The sequence below is a fragment of the Tachysurus fulvidraco genome, chromosome 15, assembly GCF_022655615.1.
Source record: "Tachysurus fulvidraco isolate hzauxx_2018 chromosome 15, HZAU_PFXX_2.0, whole genome shotgun sequence".
Lineage (NCBI taxonomy): Eukaryota > Metazoa > Chordata > Actinopteri > Siluriformes > Bagridae > Tachysurus > Tachysurus fulvidraco.
Genome location: NC_062532.1, coordinates 4,305,267 through 4,330,859, shown reverse-complemented (window position 1 = coordinate 4,330,859; position 25,593 = coordinate 4,305,267). Strand labels below are relative to the sequence as shown.

Genomic DNA, 25,593 nt, shown 5'->3' with positions numbered 1-25,593 from the left:
TTGAATTTTGGGTTTAATTCTTAAGTTATAATACAATTTATCTAGTCTTTAGCAGTTCTTCAGATTGGATAATAAAACCTCAGCGGAACAAGAAAACATGATATTTCTCACCATTTCATTATTTATTTAACACAAATGAAGCTAATATGAGAAGCCATGTGTGAAAACTAAGTACAGCCTCACTGCTTCCACAGGAATCAAGAGGGTAAGTAGCAGCCAGGTGCTGTTAATATAATGCAAGTGAATAATTGATCAATAGCAAATGTCATTTATAATATCTCTATAAAAACAGAAGTTTATTCAGTTTGCTTATCTGGAGCATTCAGGTGTGTGTTAAAATAACAGCAAGAATGAAAAACGTGAGCAGTTATCTTAGAGAATCTGTCCATCAATTTGGAAAGGATTATATGGTCATTTCTAAAAAAAATTTTATTATTATAGAATTCAATAGTGTGTACTTCCTAAGTAACATGACTGTATAACATCACACAAACAAGTGTTTTATAACTTGTATAACACGCTCATTAGCATGAACTACTAAACATGCATAAATACACACAGTTCAGAAGGAAAAACTCCAGTCATTCTTTATGTTCATGATGGCAGTTTAATGATGAAAATCAATTATCAATCAATTATCGCATGAACATGTTTACAACTCCAAAGAGAAAGCACTGAGTTATAAACCCACACATCCTCCTTTAAATACATTTCAGATACATTCTCCTCCCATCATCAGCAGATAAACAAATCCAAGTGTCAGAGCTGGATCTCACTCTATTTATATGATGTGATGGTGTCTGTTAAACTTTGGAGAACAGAGAAGACTCCAGTCCAAACAACACACACCATGTTCTCTACATCTCTACTGCTCCTGCTGGCAGCTGCTTCTTGTGAGTGCTTTATCAAATTTATTCATTTACTAGATGAAGAATAAAGGTGCAGCATATATTGTGTGAGATATCGCCATGTGTTTTCCTCCACAGATGTGCATGGTGAGGAACTGACTCAGCCTGCTTCCATGACAGTCCAGCCAGGTCAGAGTCTCTCCATCCAGTGCAAGGTTTCATATTCAGTTACGAGCTACAATACAGCTTGGATTCGACAACCTGCAGGAAAAGGTCTGGAGTGGATTGGAATAATCTGGACTGGTGGGAGTACAACTTACAGTGAGAAACTGAAAAATAAATTCAGCATCTCCAGAGACACTTCTACTAACACAATAACAATTGGAGGACAGAACATGCAGACTGAAGACACAGCTGTGTATTACTGCGCTCGAAGACCACAGTGAGAGGAATAAACAACATCCCTGTACAAAAACTCCAAGTACAGTGAAACCATGCTAGCTCCAAACATCCTCCTTCATTAAAAAATAAATAATAATGATAATTCTGACTGGAGCATCAGAGCATCATGGACAATTTGACAGTCGATATCTGATTACAAAGGGAATTGATTAGGTTCATGTACATTTCACTCTGATACACAGCTATCAATATCTGACATTCTCTCTGTGAGGAAATCACACCTACAGTAAGGCTTTACAAATTTTCAGGCAGACTGACTGTTGATCTCGCTCATTACACAAGAGTTTTACATGAACGTATCCTAACCCAGATTACACAGACATTATATAATCATTTCCAAGCATGGTTTCTTAACACTGAGGTGTTTTTTCTTCCCCAAATTCTCCTCCACCTGCCCCTGATAAGATTTCCCAGACCACAACACAACCATTTTTATTTTCCTGTCACATTTCACATATTCTGAAATAAAATAATAAATAATTACAGACAAAAACGGATGGAACAATTCTAAACATCAGAACAGTAGTGCAAGTAATTTTCCATTTTTACTCAACCTTTGGTCTTTATCTGTGTCCTGTATATTTAAACTGCACCCACATTAGAAATGTTTGAACATTATGCTGTTCTTTAAGCTTTAAGGCCTGTGATGGTCGCTCTTTCTTTATTCACACAACATCTAAGCAACATGTAGAGGATCAAAGGACTGACAGTGTGTCATAAATATGAGAACATGTTCTCCTGGGATTTACATTAAAGTCATAAACACTAACTACAACATTCTAATTCTTATTAAGACATTACAGCTCCATTATATCAGCATCTACTTAATCCACACTGTTTCATCAACTACATGATAAGATTTAACATTTTGTGATTGTGTTGTTTTAACATTTGTAGGAAATGCCTCATGTCTTCCGAAAGCCTAAACACTGTCATGCAAATCAAACCCCTTCATAAATGATTAGAGGTGTTCTCAGGAGAAGTGAGGGTCTGGGTTCAGGTTCAGATCAAACCATGTTCTCTACACTTCTACTCTTGCTGTTAACAGCTACATCTGGTAAGTGTGTGGAGAATTTTGGAAAGATGCAGATCATTGTGTACATTTTCCTGTTTGATAGAATGCACCTGAATAATGGTATGATTGTTGTTCACAGGTATTAAATGTATTGAACTGGTTCAGCCTGCAGTCATGCTGGTTAAGCCTGGAGAATCATTTTCAGTCCCCTGTAAGATCACTGGATACTCAGTCACTAGTCAATGTACTAACTGGATGCGACAATCAGGACAAAAACTGGAATGGATCGGCTGGTACTGCAGCTCCAGTAATACTGGCAGCAGCGATTCACTAAAAAACAAGATCCGTTTCTCATCTGATGCCTCCACCAACACTGTGACTTTACATGGGCAACAATTTCAGACTGAGGACACAGCTGTGTATTACTGTGCACGAGAGCCACAGTCGTTCAGATTACTGCTGAGGCTGTACAAAAACCAGGGACATGCTGTGTTGAGCTCACTTTAGTCTGCATTTGGTCATGTCCTGTGATGAACATTAGACAAAGACCTGACTGAAGACTGAACATTGAATTTTAGACCTAGGGTTAGCTTGATTTAACAGGAAAATAAATAATTAAAACTTTTGAAATTGTATATATTCAAACACAGACAGTATCAATCCTGCACAAGTGATACATAACATGTTACTTAACTCACAGTCATTCAACCAAATTTATTGCAGATAATGTGGACTTTCTGTGGTCAGATTTTGGCATTGTTTAGTAGAAATAAATCTAAAAACTACAGGTTTTCCTTTACTGAAATATATTTCGCTTTAGCAGGTCCCTCGAGATCAAGAAAAGTTTTACCATTTCAAGATTTCATACTGATTGTGGTGCAGAAACAGATATGAATAAAAAATAAGAATTTTAGATGTATTATAGCATGAACATTGTGGATAGAAGTGAATTTTCCAAATACAATATCATGTTATTGGGATTATAAAGTTTCTTTAGAAGACTTTTGTCAAAGAAAATAGTTTTCATCCCTTATAACACCCACACATCCTCCATCAGATGAATCTCCTCCTCATGATTTAAATATTAAACCTGGAGAAACTCTGAGTCTTTCCTGTAAAGGATCTGGGTTTAACTTTGGTGATTATGGCATGCAATGGATCAGACAACAAGCTGGAAAAGCTCTGGAATGGATTGGGGTTATCTGGTATGATGCCAGTAAAACAATATACACCAAAGACATTGAGGGATGTTTGGAAATTACCAGAGACAACTCCAAAAACATGGTGTATCTGCAGCTGACAGGTTTGAGTGCTCAGTATTCTGCTGTTTATTACTGTTATTACTGTTACATTACTGTGCTAGAAACCACAGTGGTACAAACATGTTAATCAATCGTCTAAAATCCCAGATGTGGTCAAAGAGAAAAGTGCTTTCAATATACGAGGCATTTTCACAAGATCTGCAGGTGGCGCTACAGTTCAACAAATTTACTGTAACATTGTAGGTTTCTTTAAAGTACAACATATTCTCATATCCTCAGTCAGATCTAGATACTCCACAATTTCTATGTAATTCTGTGACACAATGAACACTGAGATTGTCTCTTATAGTCATATTCTTACAGAGGAACCAAAAGGGAAATAAATAAGATTTTCAGAAAAATGTTTGACTTAGAAACCAGGGAAAGCTCTGGAATGGGTTGGATATGTGAACTCCGTAGTCTAACTGTACCTCTGTACTGTAAGTTTGGCTTTAACAGCTTCAGCCATGTTCATATTCACCTTCTCATAACAGAAAGCAGGAAATTTGCAGACGAGAATCATTTCCGTGTTAATGTAATTCTCTAGAGTGCAGCCTACACATGACTGATAACGACATAAAGGATCATTTATCTAATTATTATCATTTTCATGGATCATGGTGGAGATTCAGATTAATTTGAGTGAACTGGAAATAGATCGGATTTCAATCTGACCTTCACAGGAAGCGTTAATTACATCACAACACGTTCATATCATTATTAATAATAACAAACAGCTGAATTATTTTCCACATTAAATTGATATGGAGATGAAACGGGGTGTGAGTGTGATTAACAGCTGCAGAGCTGCACTCAACACAGCCTCTCTGTAATGTTTATGCAAATCTGCATCTCCTCTTGTAATATTAGCAGCGTTCTGATCTAGAGAGGAAACACTTCTCATTAGTCTTCCTTCAACACAAACATGTTTGCTTCAGCTCCACTGCTGCTGCTGGCTCTCGCCCCCTGTGAGTGTTTGGATTGAAGCTTTATTATTTCATCTGATCCTTTCAGTTCGACATGTCCACCTTTTCTTTTTCTCTTTTTACAGATGTGTTCTGTGCTACTGAGCTCATCCAGCCAGACTCACTGCTTATAAAGCCAGGAGAGACTTTAACCATCACCTGTAAAGTGTCTGGAGCTTCTATCACTGATAGCAGCCACTATGGAACAGCTTGGATTCGGCAACCTGCAGGAAAAGCTTTAGAATGGATCAACAATATTTATTATGATGGGAGTATTCAAAAGAAAGATTCACTTAAAGACAAGTTTGTGGTCTCTCGAGACACTTCCAGTAACTCTGTGACCTTACGGGGACAGAACATGCAGACTGAAGACACAGCTGTGTATTACTGCGCTCGTGTAACACACAGTGACACAACAAGCTGCAGTGCTGCACAAAAACCTCATCACAATTCACTTCTTTAATTAAATAACAACTACATTTTACTGAGTAACTAATCCCCATATTACAAATATTTCAGCATAGACACCAACACTGGCATTAATAAGATAAAACAATAAAAGTTTGTTACGTTAACTTTACAATCTACACGAAAATTAATATCCCATGAAAAATCCCATGAAATTAAATGTGATCTGTGAACATTGTATAATTTGATCATGAATTTCTGGTAATGTACAAATTAAAAGGAAAAAAACAAACACAACGTTTTTTGATTATCTCACCAAATTATTTTTATTAATTGATCATTGGAAAACCAGAATTAGCTAAAACATATAAACTTTAACATTTTTATTTCATGTTTTATATTATCATTGAAACGAATGTTGATTTCCCAATTAACTAATTAATTAAAACAAATGGTTTACTATGTTACTGCTGATACTGTATCTGAGTGTTTTCTCTCTTTTAAACCTTTCTGATAAAAATGTTCAGTTTCTGAATTCCTACTTTTTTTGCAGCAGCAGGAGGAACATATAATATTTTGTATTTGCACCTGTAGGGGGCAGCAGCTGCTTGTTTTTGACAAGGATTCATGAAACTATGAAATCTAACAGCTGAAGTGTGTTTATGCAAATTCACCCTGTTATTAAAAACAGCCTCTTGCAGTTTGAAGTTTGTGTCACACGACTGAATCAAAGAGCATGATGATGGGGCTGAGGGTCACTCAGTACTACATCTTTGTTATAATGTTAACCAAAGGTACCTGAGACTTCTGTACTGTATATTTATTCCCTCAGAATATCTTGACTGTGTTTATGATGATGTTTGTTATGTTTTATCTGCTAGGTGTCAGCAGTGATGAGATCAGACTGGACCAGTCTCCTGCTGTTGTAAAGAGACCTGGAGAAACTGTGAAGATCTCCTGTAAGATACACGGATATTCAATGACAAGCAGCTACATACACTGGATCAGACAGAAAACAGGGAAAGCTCTGGAATGGCTTGGCGAGATGAGTACAGGTAATAATGCAGCAATATATGCAGAGTCTGTGAAGAACCAGCTCACTTTAACAGAAGACGTCTCAGCAAGCACACAGTACTTAGAGGCCAAGAGTCTGAGGACAGAGGACACTGCGGTTTATTACTGCGCCCGAGACCCAACAGTGACTGAAGCTGAGGAAGCAGCTGTACTAAAACCAGACACACATTGTAACTGAACTAACTGAAGTTGCTTAAATTATAATTGTAAGACAGATGAACACGGTTTGTATCTATTTATTGCTCCAATTATCTATACTGTAAATGTACCTGGATATAACCCTAAAGTGGGCGTGGCCTAAAATAATTATCAGGAATGAAAATCTAGATAAACCCTGTTTCTATGATCCTGGAAACACTTGAAAGCCACAGGTAGAAATGGCAGCTCTGTCAGCATGTTGTGTGACATCCCATTCCCAATACACACTGTAATACACACATCATAGTGTGATTACACAATGTAATACACACATCACAGTCACAATACACACTGTAATACACACATCACAGTCACAATACACACATCACAGTCACAATACACATTGTAATACACACATCCCAGTCCCAATATACACTGTATTACACAGATCACAGTCACAATACACACTGCAACACACAACCCAGTCTCCCATCCCAGTCATCCCGTTCCCAATTTAACTCATTGGATGGATGATTGATTTTTTTGGATTCTGCAAAAATGATTCATATTTAACAACAATATTCTGTGTATTTTAGGAATTCTACAGTTTGACTCACTTTGACTCACAGTTTGACTCACTTATTTTTATGCATTTATGTGTATCACAGTGCAAATAAAATTCAAACCCAAGCAGCAGAAGTGTTAGGGAGCGTTAACTAATACTACAAACAGAACAGTTTGTGACCTGACAATGTGAAACTTACAGTCATTTATTTTAACTTACAGTTATTTTAATGTTACAAGAGCATCATAATCTTAGAATTACATTTTTAAAAAAACTAACTAACTAAAATAAAATAGATTTTAATTAAATATTTATTTTCCAAATCTACAGGGAGCCGCAGCAGAGGGATGAAAGAGCCACTTGTGGCTCCAGAGTCGCGCGTTGCCGACCCCTGGTGTATAAATCTACTCAATAACACCTGCCTTAAGCTTCTTATTAGTTCAAACATAAACTCAAGCTGCAGTGATAGATATCTCTAAAAAATACAGACATGCTTAAAAGATGAGAAGGTTTTCTCATCTAAGAATCCATCCCATGTGGACCCTAAGATAAGGAGTGTCTCTATGCAAATGTCCTCCTCTGTTATATATTTAAGCAACAAAGACCAAGAGCTTTTACTTCTTCTGCTCCAACACACACCATGATCTCTACATCCCTACTGCTGCTGCTGCTGGCAGCCGTACACTGTAAGTGTTTTTACATTTGACATGTAATACAGTTTTGGTTCCTTAAAGCTTTTTGCTTTTACATCATTAAAATAACTTTTCTTTAACAGGTGTTCACAGTGTTGAGCTGATCCAGACCGGATCCACAGTATTAACTCCTGGTCAGTCACTGACTCTGACCTGTAAAGTGTCTGGATATTCAGTAACTGATAGCAGCTACTGTACAGACTGGATACGACAACCTGCAGGAAAAACTCTGGAATGGATCGGATGTATATGTGGTAGTGGTAACACTTACTACAGTGAGAAACTGAAAAGCAGGTTTCAGGTATCCAGAGACACGTCCAGCAGCACAGTGACATTAACAGGACAGAACATGCAGACTGAAGACACAGCTGTGTATTACTGCGCTCGTGAACCGCACAGTGAGATGAATAAACAACATCCCTGTACAAAAACTCCTCATTCAGTGTTCACAATAACAGGACACAAGACACAACACTGATCTATCCGAGTCTAAATAAAAAACAATAATCCAACAAATGATCACAAAAAGTTTCAAGCTAGTTATTTGATTAAGTTATTAGTGTTTACTTAAATCCATAATATTATATCTCTAACATTGCTGCACATCATAAAGACTATTATAATCATATCACTATCATGAACTTTATAGACTTTTGTGTCTTTGACTAATAAAAATCCCAACACAAATGAGAATTTGTGTGAACATATCTGAGAAAGTGTGAGAGCATTATTCCATGACTATTGAAATGTAAAACTTGTTCTGTTATCATGATCCCAATCTTCTCAGTCATAGATAATAATCCTCAAAGGTAAATTCAGTATTTAATCCTTGATGCATATTTTCACATATGATCCACTATTGCTCTATCAGATGAATCTCCTCCTCATGATTTAAATACATTTCAGATACATTCTCCTCCCATCATCAGCAGATAAACAAATCCAAGTGTCAGAGCTGGATCTCACTCTATTTATATGATGTGATGGTGTCTGTTAAACTTTGGAGAACAGAGAAGACTCCAGTCCAAACAACACACACCATGTTCTCTACATCTCTACTGCTCCTGCTGGCAGCTGCTTCTTGTGAGTGCTTTATCAAATTCATTCATTTACTAGATGAAGAATAAAGGTGCAGCATATATTGTGTGAGATATCACCATGTGTTTTCCTCCACAGATGTGCATGGTGAGGAACTGACTCAGCCTGCTTCCATGACAGTCCAGCCAGGCCAGAGTCTCTCCATCCAGTGCAAGGTTTCATATTCAATTACGAGCTATAGTACGGCTTGGATTCGACAACCTGCAGGAAAAGCTCTGGAGTGGGTCACACTTATGGGTTATGACTTTAAAACTTACTACAGTGAGAAACTGAAAAGCAGGTTTCAGGTTACCAGAGACACGTCCAGCAGCACAGTGACATTAACAGGACAGAACATGCAGACTGAAGACACAGCTGTGTATTACTGCGCTCGTGAACCGCACAGTGAGAGGAATAAACAACTTCCCTGTACAAAAACTCCTCATTCAGTGTTCACAATAACAACACATAACACTGATCTATCAGAGTCTCAAAAAATGTAAAATAAATAATAATAAATATATAGATTGAAGTTAGTTCATATTTTAAACAATTGTAATATAGATTTTAAACCGTAATGGAAAAAAAATTAAGATTACTGCACATGATAAACACTGTAATAATTATATCACTAAGAAGAAAAATTGTGAATGGTGATGAATAAAAGACTTCATGTTGAGATGATAACAGAAACTCTGCTTTGATTCATTGTTGATTATTTTTCTGTAACAAAACCTCCCCAAGTGTTTTATTCCTTACTTTCTGTCACTGAGCTTTACTCCTTCTCAAAACAGGAGCAGGAGAAAGCCGTCTGTGTGAAATAAACCATCACCACGTAAACATTCCTACATAGCGACCGTGTACAGACCCCCAGGGCCCTACACAGTTTTTCTTAGAGAATTCACAGATTTTCTCTCAGTCCAATTGGTTAACTTTGACAAAGCATTAATTGTAGGAGACTTTAACATTCATGTTGACGACACAAACGACGCTTTAGGACTCACATTTATGGACTTACTAGACTCACTTGGGCTCAAACAAAACATCACTAGTGCAACTCATCGACGTAACCACACACTAGATTTAATAATATCACACAGAATAGATGTCACTGATATAGGTATCATACCTCAAAGTGATGACATCACAGACCATTACCTCATAATGTACTCACTACCTACAGAACAGACTAACTATGTCTCACCACGTTATCGACTCGGTAGAACTATTATTCCGACCACCAAAGACAGATTCACAAATAACCTGCCTGTTCTGTCTGGACTTCCTACTGTACCCTCAAACTCAAACGACCTAGATGCAATGACTAACAGCATAGACGCTGTATTCACTAGCACATTAGACACTGTTGCCCCAGTCAGATTACAGAAGGTTAGAGATAAAACACTTGCACCATGGTATAATAGTCATACTCACACCCTCAAGAGGGAGACCCGTAACCTCGAACGGAAATGGAGAAAAACTAAATTAGAGGTGTTTAGAATTGCGTATAAGTACAGTATGTCCAGCTATAGACAGGCTCTAAAAGCTGCTAGGGCTGAGCACCTGAGCTAACTCATAGAAAATAACCAGAACAATCCCAGGTTTATATTTAGCACAGTGGCTAGTTTAACAAAAAATCAGAAATCTGAACACACTATTCCATCACATTTCAGTAGTGAGGACTTTATGAGATTCTTCACTGATAAAATTGAAAGTATCAGGAATAAAATAGGTGACGCTCAACATATCAGAGCAACCAGTGACACAATCTCACCTAAGGCTTTACACAGCTTTACAAGTACAGGACAGGAAGAGTTAGATAAACTTATTACTACAGCTAAATCAACAACATGTTCACTAGACCCCATCCCAACTAAACTACTGAAAGAAGTGTTACATAAAGCTGGTGAGCCTCTTCTTAATATCATTAACTCCTCGTTATCTTTAGGTTACGTCCCAAAGTCTTTTAAGTTGGCAGCTATTAGGCCACTCATCAAAAAACCTAACTTAGATCTTGATGAACTATCAAATTACAGACCTATCTCACACCTCCCGTTTATGTCTAAAATACTTGAAAAGGTTGTGTCAGTTCAACTGAGCTCCTTCTTACAGGAGAGCAACATCCTTGAAGAGTTTCAGTCAGGTTTCAGGCCCCATCATAGCACAGAAACTGCACTTGTTAAAGTTACAAACGACTTGTTCTTAGCTTCGGACCAAGACTGTATGTCACTATTAGTTCTACTTGACCTTAGTGCTGCATTTGACACTATAGACCACAACATTCTTCTAGATCGCTTACAAAATTACACAGGTATTCATGGACAGGCTTTAAGCTGGTTTAGATCCTACCTGTCTGATCGATACCATTTTGTAGAATTAAATGGTGAATCCTCCAGTTTATTACCAGTTAATTATGGGGTCCCTCAAGGATCAGTTCTAGGACCTCTGCTTTTCTCTATATACATGCTTCCATTAGGGAACATTATTAGAAGACATGGGATTAGGTTCCATTGTTATGCCGATGGCACACAGTTATATATCTCATCAAAACCAGATGAAATAGGCACAGTGTCCAAATTAACTCAATGCCTTAGAGAGATAAAAGACTGGATGAGCTGCAACTTTCTATTGTTAAACTCCGATAAGACAGAAATACTACTCATAGGTCCAAAAACCAGTGCACAGAAACTCTCACAACTTAACTCCCATTTAGAGGGCCTACTGGATGCTCTGGATCCGTCAGAAACCAGGACAAGGACTGGAGTGGATCGGGCGCATTGACACTGGCACTGGCACAATATTCACTCAGTCTCTACAGGGCCAGTTCTCCATCAGTAAAGACACCAATAAAAACTTGCTGTACCTAGAAGTGAAGAGTCTGAAAGCAGAAGACACGGCAGTTTATTACTGTGCACGAGAGTGACACTGACACAACAGACTCCAGAGCTGTAAAAAAACTTACACAAGCACGTCATCGTGAGCTGTAAATTTTCCCTCAGCAGGAAGCTGCACCCCAGAGACCTTTATTATAAACAACATCATCTATTCACACTCAGCACTCAGATCTTCCTCTTTATAACAATCTCTTCTAGCAGTTATTAATAATAATACTATTATTAATAATAATAATAATAACAATAATCCACATGTTATGTATCAACATTTACATTATGATGTATTTAGGTATTTGAGTGGAGGTAAATCAGCTCTAGGACAATGATTGTGATGACTAGTTGGGACTATATACTGTACTATTCATGCTTTTATTCCTCCTGATTGTGATGCCAGCTGCAGGAACACTACAGGTCGATGGTTCACTTCCTGAATTTAGAAACACAGAGTCTGTTCAGCAGCACAGAATCTGACGAGAGATCAAACTGAAATGTAGATGTTTACTGCAGCATCACTACTACAAACTCCTGGAATTAAAAATCACCTGTAGGGGGCAGCAGCTGCTTGTTTTCAAGAAGGATTCATGAAACTATGAAATCTAACAGCTGAAGTGTGTTTATGCAAATTCACCCTGTTATAATACAAAAACATCCTCTTGCTCACCCAAAGTTCAGATTCAGACATGTTCATATTCCGGTTCTTTGATTGACTCTGTAAATAAACTGCAGCTCATTTTCCCCGTCTGCGTCTGCAGGTTTTATGTGTTCAGGAGTCCAGAAGAGAACAAATGTCTGTGCTCTTATTAATAGAGAACAAAACTACTGGAATTAGAGGTGTAAGGATATATATACTGTAACTAATCATATAATCATTCAGTATCACGAGACAATAATCAGGGTAATGTATTCAGTCACTCGGTCATCATTAGGAAGTGTTTTATTGGGTCAGAGTGCAGGCTCCAGAGTCCATCCCAGGAACACTGAGCGTACATTCTGGTCATGTTACACATTCACACACTCATTCACACCGAGGGGCAATTTAGAGAAGACGAGTCACCTGCTTCACTCTGATTCCATTTCTTGAAGCAGATTATTTTAGACTTTTGATTAAGAAAGAAGAAGAAGAATAAAGAATAGTTTCAACGTCTAGCTGTTGTGATATTAGATTTCAGCTTTCTCTTCTGCTCACTAGAGATTACAAATCTTCTTTAGGATTTAAAAACACCTGATCTAGAATCTTCTCACCTCTTTCTCTCTGGATTCGTCAGATAAAGCCTCTAGAGGGTTTCAGCCTATACCAGAATGAACTTCATGTTCGGCTACACGGTTTGATTATAATGTTCAATGTAGTTCAGGAAAGTGTTAATTACATCACAACACATTCATATCATTATTAATAATAACAACAAACAGCTGAATTATTTTCCACATTAAATTGATATAGAGATGAAACGGGGTGTGAGTGTGATTAACAGCTGCAGAGCTGCACTCAACACAGCAATGTTTTGTCTGAAACACATGATGTTTTTATATCTCTAGTGGGTGTGTCATGCAAACCAAATCCTGTGTTTGAACCATTTATGCTGAAACATTCAGCCCAACAACATAGCAGCAGTTTGTGTTCATTTACAGCAGCAGGAATCATTTTAATTCTTTGAGATGGGACTAGGCAGAGTTTTGTGTTACTTTACTCTAGCAATCTTCATTCAATGTTAGTATGATTTGTTACATAATAAAAAAAAGTATTTTTATTTTTTTTTAAGTTTTGTTCCTGTTTTAATGTTAATTCCTACCTTTGACTATTCTTCTATTTCAGATTCCTGCAGTCAGACACTGATCGAGTCTGATCCAGTGATCATCAAACCTGATCAGTCTCATAAACTGACCTGCACAGCATCTGGATTTGACTTTAGTAGCTATTACATGGCTTGGATCAGACAGACATCTGGAAAAGGGCTGGAATGGGTTGCAACTATCTCATATACCAGTGGTAGCATATATTACTCCAGTGCTGTTAAGGGCCGCTTCACCATCTCCAGAGACAACAGTAAGCAGCAGGTGTATCTGCAGATGAACAACATGAGGACAGAAGACACTGCAGTTTATTACTGCGCCCGTCACACACAGTGATACTTCCCCTTAGACATCAGTACAAAAACACAGACTTACTATAGACACATGACAAGATCACAGTCTGTAACAAAAAATGTTACAAAAATGAAACTTTAAAAATTTTTTATTGTATATTTCTTTTCTTTTTAAAAGCTGCTTTGAGAAAATATCCATTGTTAAATGTATTATATAAATAAAGTGAATTGAACTGACAGATTAAGAACTATGGAAGTAGATGTTCACAAGACTAGGAGAAAAAATTATATTAATTTCCCCATTAATGGATTTGGTTAAACCAAATGATTTACTATGTTACTGCTGATACTGTATCTGAGTGTGTTCTCTCTTTTAAACCATGCGGATAAATCTGCTCCAATTCTGAATTCTTACTTTCTTTATTTTCATAGTTGGTCCATGTGAAAGTTTTTTTTTATTATTGGCAGCCAAAACATTATAATATTTTGTATCCGCATCTGTAGGGGGCAGCAGCTGCTTGTTCTTGTGAAGGATTCCTGGAGATACCTGGAAATAACCTTGAAGTGGGTGTGGCCTAAACTAATTATCAAGAATGAAAATATACATAAACTATTCTATGCTCCTGGAAACACTGGAAAAATTCCCAGGTAGAAATAACAGCTCTGTCAGAATACTGTGTGAATGTGGATCTGACTGTTCCTCAAACCAAAAAAAGTAATAGACATCCCAGTCCCAATAAACACTGTAATACACACATCCCAGTCCCAATACACACTGTAATACACACATCCCAGTCCCAATAAACACTGTAATACACACATCCCAGTCCCAATAAACACTGTAATACACACACCCCAGTCCCAATACACACTGTAATACACACATCCCAGTCCCAATACACACTGCAATACATACATCCCAATTCACACTGTAATAAAGATACCACAGTCCCAATAAACACTATAATACATCATCAAAATACACAGCCTCTGTTCTAGAAATGTAACTAACACCTTCTGAACACAGAAACTGTGACTTTATCGTGTGAGGCTCATTTTAGATGATTGTTGATTGAACATGTTCAGTTCAGTTAATCACAGAGACACATTAGTGTTTTGTTCATTTCACTCTAAGCCCAATTCTTCTAAGAGGAAGAACATTAAAGTATAAATGAGTAAACCTGAGACTTCACGATCATGATGATGTTTTTCATGCAAATCCTCCACTTGTGTCTCTTACATTAAGGAGGTCTGTGTGAGTGTGTGTGTGTGTGTGTGTGTGTGTGTGTAGCGAGGAGGAGGACAACAGCTGAGCATTTTACTTCACTTCACTTTTATATCAACAACAATGCTGTCATTATCAGTGTTGCTGCTGCTTTCTGCTGCATTCTGTACGTCTCCGTGTCGGCTTTAGATTTAATTCCTGTTTCGTGAAAATGACTTGATGACTGTTGATGATGTTCTGTCACTCTTATTCACAGGTGGTGTTGGAGGTGTGGAGCTCACTCAGACAGACTCTGTGCTGGTGAAGCCTGGAGAGTCGTTCTCCATCTCTTGTAAGATCTCAGTGTCGAGTTATTGTATACACTGGATACGGCAACCTGCTGGAAAAGCACTGGAATGGCTCGGATATCTGTGTAGCGGTGATGGCACTAATCTCAAAGACACGATGAAGAGCAAGATTAGTCTCAGCCAGGACAAATCCAGCAGCACAGTTTATTTAAGAGGACAAAACGTTCAGGTCGAGGACACGGCTGTGTATTACTGTGCCAGACACAGAAAACTACAAACTCACTGAAGCCCTGTACAAAAACATCCCTGGTCATTTTCCTCTCTCTGCAGTGCACATGTCCCCAGAGGGGTCTGGTATATATGAGCTAGCAAAGCTAAGACACTTCTGTAGTTCAAAGATTTCTACATAAGGTTTCATCTTTGTCTCAACATTAAAATAAATTCTTGTCCTCAACACAAGAGAATACACAGTTACTAATATGACACCAATCTATTCCAAAGTGTTTGTACAGCTTGCTGTACAATAATCTGTGTATTTCAGAATTTTTACAGTTATCATTTAGATCAATTATAGCATACATATTGTGAGAAAACATGTTTACAACTTTCTTGTTGACTTTATAAACCCACACATCCTCCATCAGATGAATCTCCTCCTCATGATCTAAATACATTTCAGATACATTCTCCTCCCATCATCAGCAGATAAACAAATCCAAGTGTCAGAGCTGGATCTCACTCTATTTATATGATGTGATGGTGTCTGTTAAACTTTGGAGAACAGAGAAGACTCCAGTCCAAACAACACACACCATGTTCTCTACATCTCTACTGCTCCTGCTGGCAGCTGCTTCTTGTGAGTGCTTTATCAAATTCATTCATTTACTAGATGAAGAATAAAGGTGCAGCATATATTGTGTGAGATATCACCATGTGTTTTCCTCCACAGATGTGCATGGTGAGGAACTGACTCAGCCTGCTTCCATGACAGTCCAGCCAGGCCAGAGTCTCTCCATCCAGTGCAAGGTTTCATATTCAGTTACGAGCTATTGGACAGCTTGGATTCGACAACCTGCAGGAAAAGCTCTGGAGTGGATTGGATACATCGATACTAGTGGGAGTACAGCTTACAGTGAGAAACTGAAAAATAAATTCAGCATCTCCAGAGACACTTCTACTAACACAATAACAATTGGAGGACAGAACATGCAGACTGAAGACACAGCTGTGTATTACTGCGCTCGTCTCACACAGTGAGACAGAATAGTGGATTCCTCTTACAAAAACCTTATGAGACATGTTACAGACATCCTCTCAGTGTAACTAATAAATCATCTCAGTCACACTTTCACTTTCTTCCACTGGAATGAAGTCAGAATCGTTTGCAGCATTTTAAAACACAGTCACACAAAGTCATTTTTAAATAAAAAAGAAAACATTATTGAAAGAGTCTTCATTCTGAACCATTATTAATCCCTTCATTTTACAGGATTTTTAACCAGCAGTTGGAATCAGTGTTTAATGAGTGGATTCAGGAATAATACAGCATGTTTCCAGCAGTGTGTTGTGTTTAACACACAGTCTGTTCTCATAGTCTGAGCTTCAATAACTGAAACAACTGAAGGAGGCAGCAGAGCTCAACAAATAAAGTGAAAAAAAAAAGTGAATCCACAAACTGCATTCTGTATGAGACTCATTCAGTATCAGTCATTATCAGACAAATATCTACATTTTCTCTTCTTTTTCACTCTTTCCATAATGTGTGATTAGTTATTTGGGTTGTTAAACACAGGTTGGACAAATAAAAACACTATAATTTATGTAACTACATCCTCCTGTGGCTGTGAGGTTTCTCAGTAACATGACAAGATGTATTTTATAATGTTGTTATAATGTAAAGTTCTAAATTAAACAGAATTATAAATTAATAGAAATAAAGTTTCCTAGTCTAAATGAATAATAATTTCTGTGAATTTTCTTATTATAAATTCACCTGAAAACACCTGATAGTGTATAAACTTACTCATTAACACCTGCCTTAATCTTTTTATTGGTTCAAACATAAACTCAAGCTGCAGTGATAGTTATCTCTAAAAAATACAGACATGTTTAAAAGATGAGGTTTTCTCATTTTTATTAATGTACTGTATATATAAGAATCCATCCCATTTTGACCCTAAGATAAGGAGTGTCTCTATGCAAATGTCCTCCTCTGTTATATATTTAAGCAACAAAGACCAAGAGCTTTTACTTCTTCTGCCCCAACACACACCATGATCTCTACATCCCTACTGCTGCTGCTGCTGGCAGCCGTACACTGTAAGTGTTTTTACATTTGACATGCAATACAGTTTTGGTTCCTTAAAGCTTTTTGCTTTTACATCATTAAAATAACTTTTCTTTAACAGGTGTTCACAGTGTTGAGCTGATCCAGACCGGATACACAGGATTAACTCCTGGTCAGTCACTGACTCTGACCTGTAAAGTGTCTGGATATTCATTAACTGATAGCAGCTACTGTACAGACTGGATACGACAACCTGCAGGAAAAGCTCTGGAATGGATCGGAGGTATATGTGGTAGCGGTAACACTTACTTCAGTGAGAATCTGAAAAGCAGGTTTCAGATTTCCAGAGACACGTCCAGCAGCACAGTGACATTAACAGGACAGAACATGCAGACTGAAGACACAGCTGTGTATTACTGCGCTCGTTACCCCACAGTGAGCTGAATAAACAACATCCCTGTACAAAAACTCCAAGTACAGTGAAATAAAATTCTTCACCTGCATCTGATGAGATTTCCCCGACCACCACACACATCTATTTTTATTTTCCATCACGTTTCATATATTCTGAAAGACAAAGACAGATGGAGAAATGTTTTTACATCTTTTTTGTATTTGTAGTACATATAATTTTCCAATTTTAAAGACAGTCCAACAGTAAAGGTTTACTCAACCTTTGGTCATTATCTGTATCCTGTATATTTAAACTGCAAACACATTCGAAATGTTTGCACATTACGTTTTTGTTTAAGCCTTAAGGCCTGTGATGGCCGCTCTTTCTTTCTTAATTTGAAGATCTAATGACTGACAATAAATGTGCCATAAATATGAGATCATGTTATCCTGGTATTTACATTAAAGACATAAACACTAATGACACCATTCTCATAAAGCCAAGACATTACAGCTCTTTAAACTGAATAATCTTCACCATTTGATCAACCACATGGTAAGTAAATAGTAAGTAACTAATATTTTGCTCTTTATAGAATGCACCTGAATAATAGCATGATTGTTGTTCACAGGTATTAAATGTATTGAACTGGTTCACCATGCAGTCATGCTGGTTAAGTCTGGAGAAACATTTTCAGACCCCTGTAGAATCAATGGAAACTCAACCACTAGACAGTACTAACTGACAACAAGGACATGAGCTGGAATGGATCAGCTGGTACTATAGCTCCAGTGATACTGGCAGCAGCGATTCACTAAAGAAAGAGATCTGTCCTCAGATGACACGTCCAGCAAAATCATGATTTTACACTGGCAAAACTTTCAGACAGAAGATACAGCAGATCAATGAAGACACTGTACAAAAACATCCAATACCGAAACAGTTAAAGGCAGAAACAATGTCTTACTTCAATGTTTCACCTTCTGAGTTTCTCAGAGGAGAGAGAAGACAACATCAGTTAACGGTTTGTCAATTGATTAGATGAGATTGTAGTGCTAAAACTTAAACTACAATTACATGTTAAATGTGTACTTTTTAAAACTACTGAATAAACCCTGTCATCTCTACATCACATTATAATTGAATTATGATTTAGATTGATCATGACCAGATTACTATCCTGCAGTCCAGTAAATCATTGTTCATTTTCCAGTGGGATTGACTTTTACATATTTGTAGGAAATGATAAATCTGTATATTGTGATTCCTTTCACTATTAAACACTTTTTACTGGACTTCATAATGATGAATTCTTTGTGTGTCCTCTGTAATGTGTAAGCTCTCAGTATCATCACTATTACTTTACATGCATAAGAAAAGTGCTGCTAACAGCTGAACTGATGTACACAGGAAAATGATGTACTTATTATTTGCGAGGAATAATATTCACAGACTGCAAATTTGTAAGTGTGTTTTTAGAAAGTGTTCACCTTATGCAGTTGGTAGTGTCATATTTATTTGTCTGCAATAAGTAGAGCAGAATGTTCTTCTGGATGTTCCAGTGATCCACAGTGATGGACTAAAAAGACACCAGATATAATGAGTAAAGAGCAGTAATGAAGCTGACAGCATGAAACACACCTTTAGTCTAACAGGAAGCTTTTTCTATCTTTGTGAGTTCTTGCAGATTGAATGGAAATTCAAGTGGAATTGATAGAGTGAAATGAATTATTGTATACTTTTATATATAAAAAAGCCTGATTAAACATTTGATTGATTAAGATCTTGCATGTATCAGTGTTCAAAAGGCCAGGATCCTCAAGCATACATAATAATCCTTATGCTAATTTTAATTTGTATTCCTTGTTTCTTTCATTGAGACTTTAAGATTTCTGGTTTGGGAAAATGACAGTATTTGATGAAAAGTCTGCCATCAAGTAGCTACCAAAGTTAAATCCAGTTTTGCTACAATCACATGACAAACCCACATTTTCATATTCATGGAGGTGACAGAACCAAAATGTTTACAGTGTCTCTGACTTACATCGTACCACCTGATGACTTTTACTGGACTATTGTGAACGTTGTCTGGACATTTACTCTGATGTCTCCAGTAAAAATATAACACAAAACACACAACAGTGTGACTTTCCTACACACTATCAGGAGTCTGTGTAATGAGATCCAGTCAGTAGAAAAGTTTCACAGAGTGACAGAGTGAGAACTATGGAAACAGTTTAAAATCAGAGGATGAAAGTCATTTACATACTAAACACAGATTCAGTGTTTAATGGATACAAACTAATTTAAACACCAGGGAACATTTTTCACTGTGATTATTGACACCTGTAGAAGACCAGCATAACAATATGCAAATGAATATGTAAAATGTTCCCCTTACAGCTACATATAGAGAAATAACAGCCACGGTCACTGTGGGCTCTGGAGAGTTTAGCACTGCTTTTAGTTATACGATGTTCCTTCCAGTTCTGCTGCTGCTGGCAGCTTCATCCTGTGAGTTTCACTTCACTAATGATCTCAGAGCTGCTAGTAAATTCCTGCAGTTATAACCTACTGTACATAGATTTTTGACTGGAATTGTGACATGTCTTTTTTTCAGATGTGGAATGTGCAGTAGAGCTCACTCAGGACACCTCAGTGATGTTAAAGCCTGGAGATTCTTTAATCCTCAGCTGTAAAGTATCCGGTTACTCAGTTACTGATAACAGCTACGCAACAGATTGGATTCGACAACCTGCAGGGAAAACTCTGGAATGGATAAATGACATTTGGGGGGGTGGAAGCACGTATCATAAAGAGTCTCTAAAAAGCAAGTTCAGTATTTCTAAAGATGCCTCCAGCAGCACGGTGACACTGAGAGGACAGAACATGCAGACTGAAGACACAGCTGTGTATTACTGCGCTTGTCATTCACACAGTGACACAACAAGCTGCAGTGCTGCACAAAAACATCATCACAATTCACTTCTTTAATTTAATAACTACATTTTACTGAGTAACTAATCCCTACATTCCAAACACTTCAGACATTATTTAAAAACTTCTCAAACTATTAGGAATACATTGAATTACAAATTGAATGCGAACATTTAATTAGAAGATAAACTATCTGGAGTGTTTGATATGATGAAGATTTCCGTAAAGAGAATGTTTATTTCGTGTTGTTGGAAGGAGTCTCCAGTGTCAGAGCGAGATCAGGGTTAAAGCTGTGACTTTATTTTCAGCATGATAAAGTCTTCAGGACAGAAAAGTTTCTACTTTTTCCTCAGTTTCAAGACAAGTGTTGAGGGAAGGACTGTTTCTAGCTGTAATAATGAACATGATAACAGGAAATAACTTGTTTTTCTGGCCCTAATACAAGTTTAAGCATAACTATGAATAAATAATTAAAGAAAAGAACTGTAATGGTGATGAATAAAAGACTTCATGTTGTGATGATAACAGAAACTCTGCTTTGATTCATTGTTGATTATTTTTCTGTAACAAAACCTCCCCAAGTGTTTTATTCCTTACTTTCTGTCACTGAGCTTTACTCCTTCTCAATACAGGAGCAGGAGAAAGCCGTCTGTGTGAAATAAACCATCACCACGTAACCATTCCTACATTTAGGTTTCCTAATGTGTTCCTTAGATGAGTGAGGTGTCTTCTAAAAATGATTCGATTTGGTTCCCTTTCTGATAGAGAAACATTCTGTTGTAGAGATTTACATAGTACCTTATCATCCACTCATCTATCCAGTGAGCAGCGTGTGGTTGTGGGTTGAACATTTTCTTTGCTTTAAAAATATGTATGCAATAATATTGCTTGTGTGTTAAAAGATACAATGTGCTGAGTATGTTATATGGAGGCTTTCTTGAAAAAAAAAGTGCTCAGAAGGATACCGCTGACAGTAATCCGTAAACGGAAACCCTAACACTCGTGAGGGAGGGACTTAGATAGTAAGATGATATTGCAAACTTGTGCTGTTTGAAAGGAATGTATACCTTAAAGAATACAACTGTCACTGACCACAGAGTTACCGGTTTGGGGAAAGAGGAATGGGAAGGAATGTTGGTTTTAAAGTCAATAAGAATTGATATTGAAATATTGAATATTGGCGAAAGGATTGGAAACGTATAAAAGCTTGTCTTGAATTACATTGTGTGTGCATTCTATTGTAGACAGGCTCAGTGCATGTTATACTCTGTGTGCATCATTGAATAAATGCAAGCTTACACTTGCAGAGTGTCTCTTTGTTTGTTATAATCTTTGCATTTTAATGACTTTTATTTATTCTAATACTGTTTGATTATTTGAAGGAGATTTTATTTGTAATTTTCTTTTATTTTACTTTGCATATATTACACACATTTATCTGTATTATACTACTTTTAATAAAAAAACAAGGCCTCCCATTGTGAGGACCCTGAAAAGACAAAGTCTGACTCCTTCATTTTAGATTTAGATTTAAACATTTACACAATAGATTAGGTAGAAGAACTTGAAGAGGATCCTTTGTTAGAAGAACGAGGGGACTTTGAAGGACACCTGTGTTCATGGTAAGACCAACACTGATAGTGATCTTGTGTTTTCAACACTAACCCGTGCAAACTACGACACATTCCTTAGTGGGATTATGGAAGTTTTTTCTACACAATCCGAAAACATGTGTCACTAAATTACTTCAACAAGCATTTCCTTGTGAGCTGTAAATATTCCCTCAGCAGGAAGCTGCACCCCAGAGAAATTTATTATAAACATCATCATCCATTCACACTCAGCACTCAGATCTTCCTCTTTATTCCAATCTCATTTAGCAGTTATTAATATTTATAATATTCCCAATCTTATGTATCACATTTACATTATGATGTCTTTATGTATTTGACTGGAGGTAAATCAGCTCTAGGACAATGATTGTGATGACTAGTTGGGACTATATACTGTACTATTCATGCTTTTATTCCTCCTGATTGTGATGCCAGCCGCAGGAACACTACAGGTCGATGGTTCATTTCCTGAAGTTAGAAAAACAGAGTCTGTTCAGCAGCACAGAATCTGATGAGAGATCAAACTGAAATGTAGATGTCTACTGCAGCATCACTACTACAAACTGCTGGAATTAAAAAATCACCTGTAGGGGGCAGCAGCTGCTTGTTTTCAAGAAGGATTCATTCATGATATCTAACAGCTGAAGTGTGGTTATGCAAATTTACCCTGTTATAATACAAAAACATCCTCTTGTTCACCCGAAGTTATAATAGGAAAGAAGGAATAATATAGCATGTTTCCAGCACTGTGTTGTGTTTAACACACAGTCTGTTCTCATAGTCTGACCATGCTAGCTCCAAACATCTCAAACCATGCTAGCTCCAAACATCCTCCTTCATTAAAAAATAAATAATAATGATAACCATTCTGACTGGAGCATCAGAGCATCATGGACAATTTGACAGTCGATATTTGATTACAAAGGGAATTGATTAGCTTCATGTTCATTTCACTCTGATACACAGCTATCAATATCTGACATTCTCTCTGTGAGGAAATCACACCTACAGTAAGGCTTTACAAATTTTCAGGTAGACTGACTTTTGATCTCACTCATTACTCATTATCCTAACCCGGATTATACAGAAATTATATAAAAATTGGTTTCTTAACACTGAGGTGTTTTTTTCTTCTTCCCCAAAATTCTCCTCCACCTGCACCTGATAAGATTACCCAAACCACAACACAACCATTTTCATTTTCCATCACGTTTCACATATTCTGAAATTAAATAATAAATAACTAGATTTGTAAAGTTCGGCGCAACAACATTTGATGTTGGCTTTGACGTTGCAAGTTTTCGCAAAGGCCGGTGCTTTTTGGAGGCAAGTGGACATAAGGGTCAGTGTTACTTTTGGAAGCAAGTAGACAGATAGCTATGGTGCCAAAACATTTGGAGGTAAGTGGAGACGAGCATGCAATGTCATCCGAATACTCTTGAGGAAGTTCTCCTCATTGTTCTGAGTGTTTTGATATGTCTCAAGTTCATGTTGCGCTAATTTTTAGTTTTCACGTGACATAACGTAACATCATGTGACGTCATCAGAATACCTGTGAGGACGTTCCCCTCATTGTTCTGAGTGTTTTGATATGTCACATGTCCATGTTGTAAAAAGTTTTTTGATTTTGCATATTTTGGGGGTGGGGCTGCGGGACAAGCAAAAGGCCAGTCGGTACACCGATTTAAAACTTTGTTCAGAGTATCACCCTAAAGGAGCTGGCCGAGTTTGGTTTAGACGGTCCGAAAGCTTGCCGAGTTATAAACCTCCAAAGTTTATAATGTGAGTCTATGGGAAAAAAGGCCACTTTGAGACCTGGTACCGGAAGTACCGGTACTCGGATTGCTTAGAAAAGTAACATCAACAAACTTAAGACCAGGCTCTACAACATATCCGAATTTGGTTCATGTGGCTCCAAAGCCCTAGGAGGAGTTACTCTTGATAAATTTTTGTCTAAGCTTAAATAAGAAAACAGAATGTTGGCTTCTACAAAGCGACATAATTAGAGACAAAAATGGATGGAAAATGTTTAGAAATTCTAAATATTATAACAAGTAATTTTCCATTTTTACTGATAGACAAAGTTTACTCAACCTTTGGTCTTTATCTGTGTCCTGTATATTTAAACTGCACCCACATTAGAAATGTTTGAACATTATGCTGTTCTTTAAGCTTTAAGGCCTGTAATGGTCGCTCTTTCTTTATTCACACAGCATCTAAGCAACATGTTGAGGATCAAAGGACTGACAGTGTGTCATAAATATGAGAACATGTTCTCCTGGGATTTACATTAAAGTCATAAACACTAACTACAACATTCTTATTCTTATTAAGACATTACAGCTCCATTATATCAGCATCTTATTAAACCAGACTGCATCATCCAGACTGTTTCATCAAATACATCATAAGATTCAATCTTTTGTGATTGTGCTGTTTTAACATTTGTAGGAAATGCCTCATGTCCTCCGAAAGCCTAAACACTGTCATGCAAATCAAACCCCTTCATAAATGATTAGAGGTGTTCTCAGGAGAAGTGAGGATCTGGGTTCAGGTTCAGATCAAACCATGTTCTCTACACTTCTACTCTTGCTGTTAACAGCTACATCTGATAAGTGTGTGGAGAATTTTGGAAAGATGCAGATCATTGTGTACATTTTCCTGTTTTATAGAATGCACCTGAATAATGGCATGATTGTTGTTCACAGGTATTTATTGTATTGAACTGGTTCAGCCTGCAGTCATGCTGGTTAAGCCTGGAGAATCATTTTCAGTCCCCTGTAAGATCACTGGATACTCAGCCACTAGTCAATGTACTAACTGGATGCGACAATCAGGACAAAAACTGGAATGGATCGGCTGGTACTGCAGCTCCAGTAATACTGGCAGCAGCGATTCACTAAAGAACAAGATCCATTTCTCAGCTGATGCCTCCACCAACACTGTGACTTTACATGGGCAACAATTTCAGACTGAGGACACAACTGTGTATTACTGTGCACGAGAGCCACAGTCATTCAGATTACTGCTGAGGCTGTACAAAAACCAGGGACATGCTGTGTTGAGCTCCCTTTAGTCTGCATTTGGTCATGTCCTGTGATGAACATTAGACAAAGACCTGACTGAAGACTGAAAATTGAATTTTAGACCTAGGGTTAGCTTGATTTAACAGGAAAATAAATAATTAAAACTTTTGAAATTGTACATATTCAAACACAGACAGTATCAATCCTGCACAAGTGACACATAACATGTTACTTAACTCACAGTCATTTAACCAACTTTATTGCAGATAATGTGGACTTTCTCTGGTCAGATTTTGACATT

At 37.3% G+C, this 25,593-nt stretch overlaps 5 gene segments (V, D, J or C); all 5 read left to right on the top strand.

Annotated features, from left to right (window-relative positions):
- The first annotated feature begins 2,114 nt into the window (after nucleotides 1-2,114).
- LOC113640775 lies at nucleotides 2,115-2,847 on the top strand. The segment is given in 2 exon segments: nucleotides 2,115-2,367; nucleotides 2,465-2,847. Coding segments are annotated over 2 exon segments (468 nt in total).
- A 577-nt stretch (nucleotides 2,848-3,424) lies between these two features.
- LOC125138734 lies at nucleotides 3,425-5,069 on the top strand. The segment is given in 2 exon segments: nucleotides 3,425-3,628; nucleotides 4,678-5,069. Coding segments are annotated over 2 exon segments (531 nt in total).
- A 404-nt stretch (nucleotides 5,070-5,473) lies between these two features.
- LOC125138753 lies at nucleotides 5,474-6,432 on the top strand. The segment is given in 2 exon segments: nucleotides 5,474-5,793; nucleotides 5,881-6,432. Coding segments are annotated over 2 exon segments (429 nt in total).
- Nucleotides 6,433-14,791: 8,359 nt separating this feature from the next.
- LOC125138851 lies at nucleotides 14,792-15,321 on the top strand. The segment is given in 2 exon segments: nucleotides 14,792-14,914; nucleotides 15,005-15,321. Coding segments are annotated over 2 exon segments (360 nt in total).
- A 4,811-nt stretch (nucleotides 15,322-20,132) lies between these two features.
- Nucleotides 20,133-25,593, top strand: part of LOC113651552 — a 47,568-nt gene continuing 42,107 nt past the window's right edge. Inside the window, 1 exon segment of the V gene segment in view lies at nucleotides 20,133-20,230. Within this exon segment, the coding sequence occupies nucleotides 20,191-20,230 (40 nt within the window).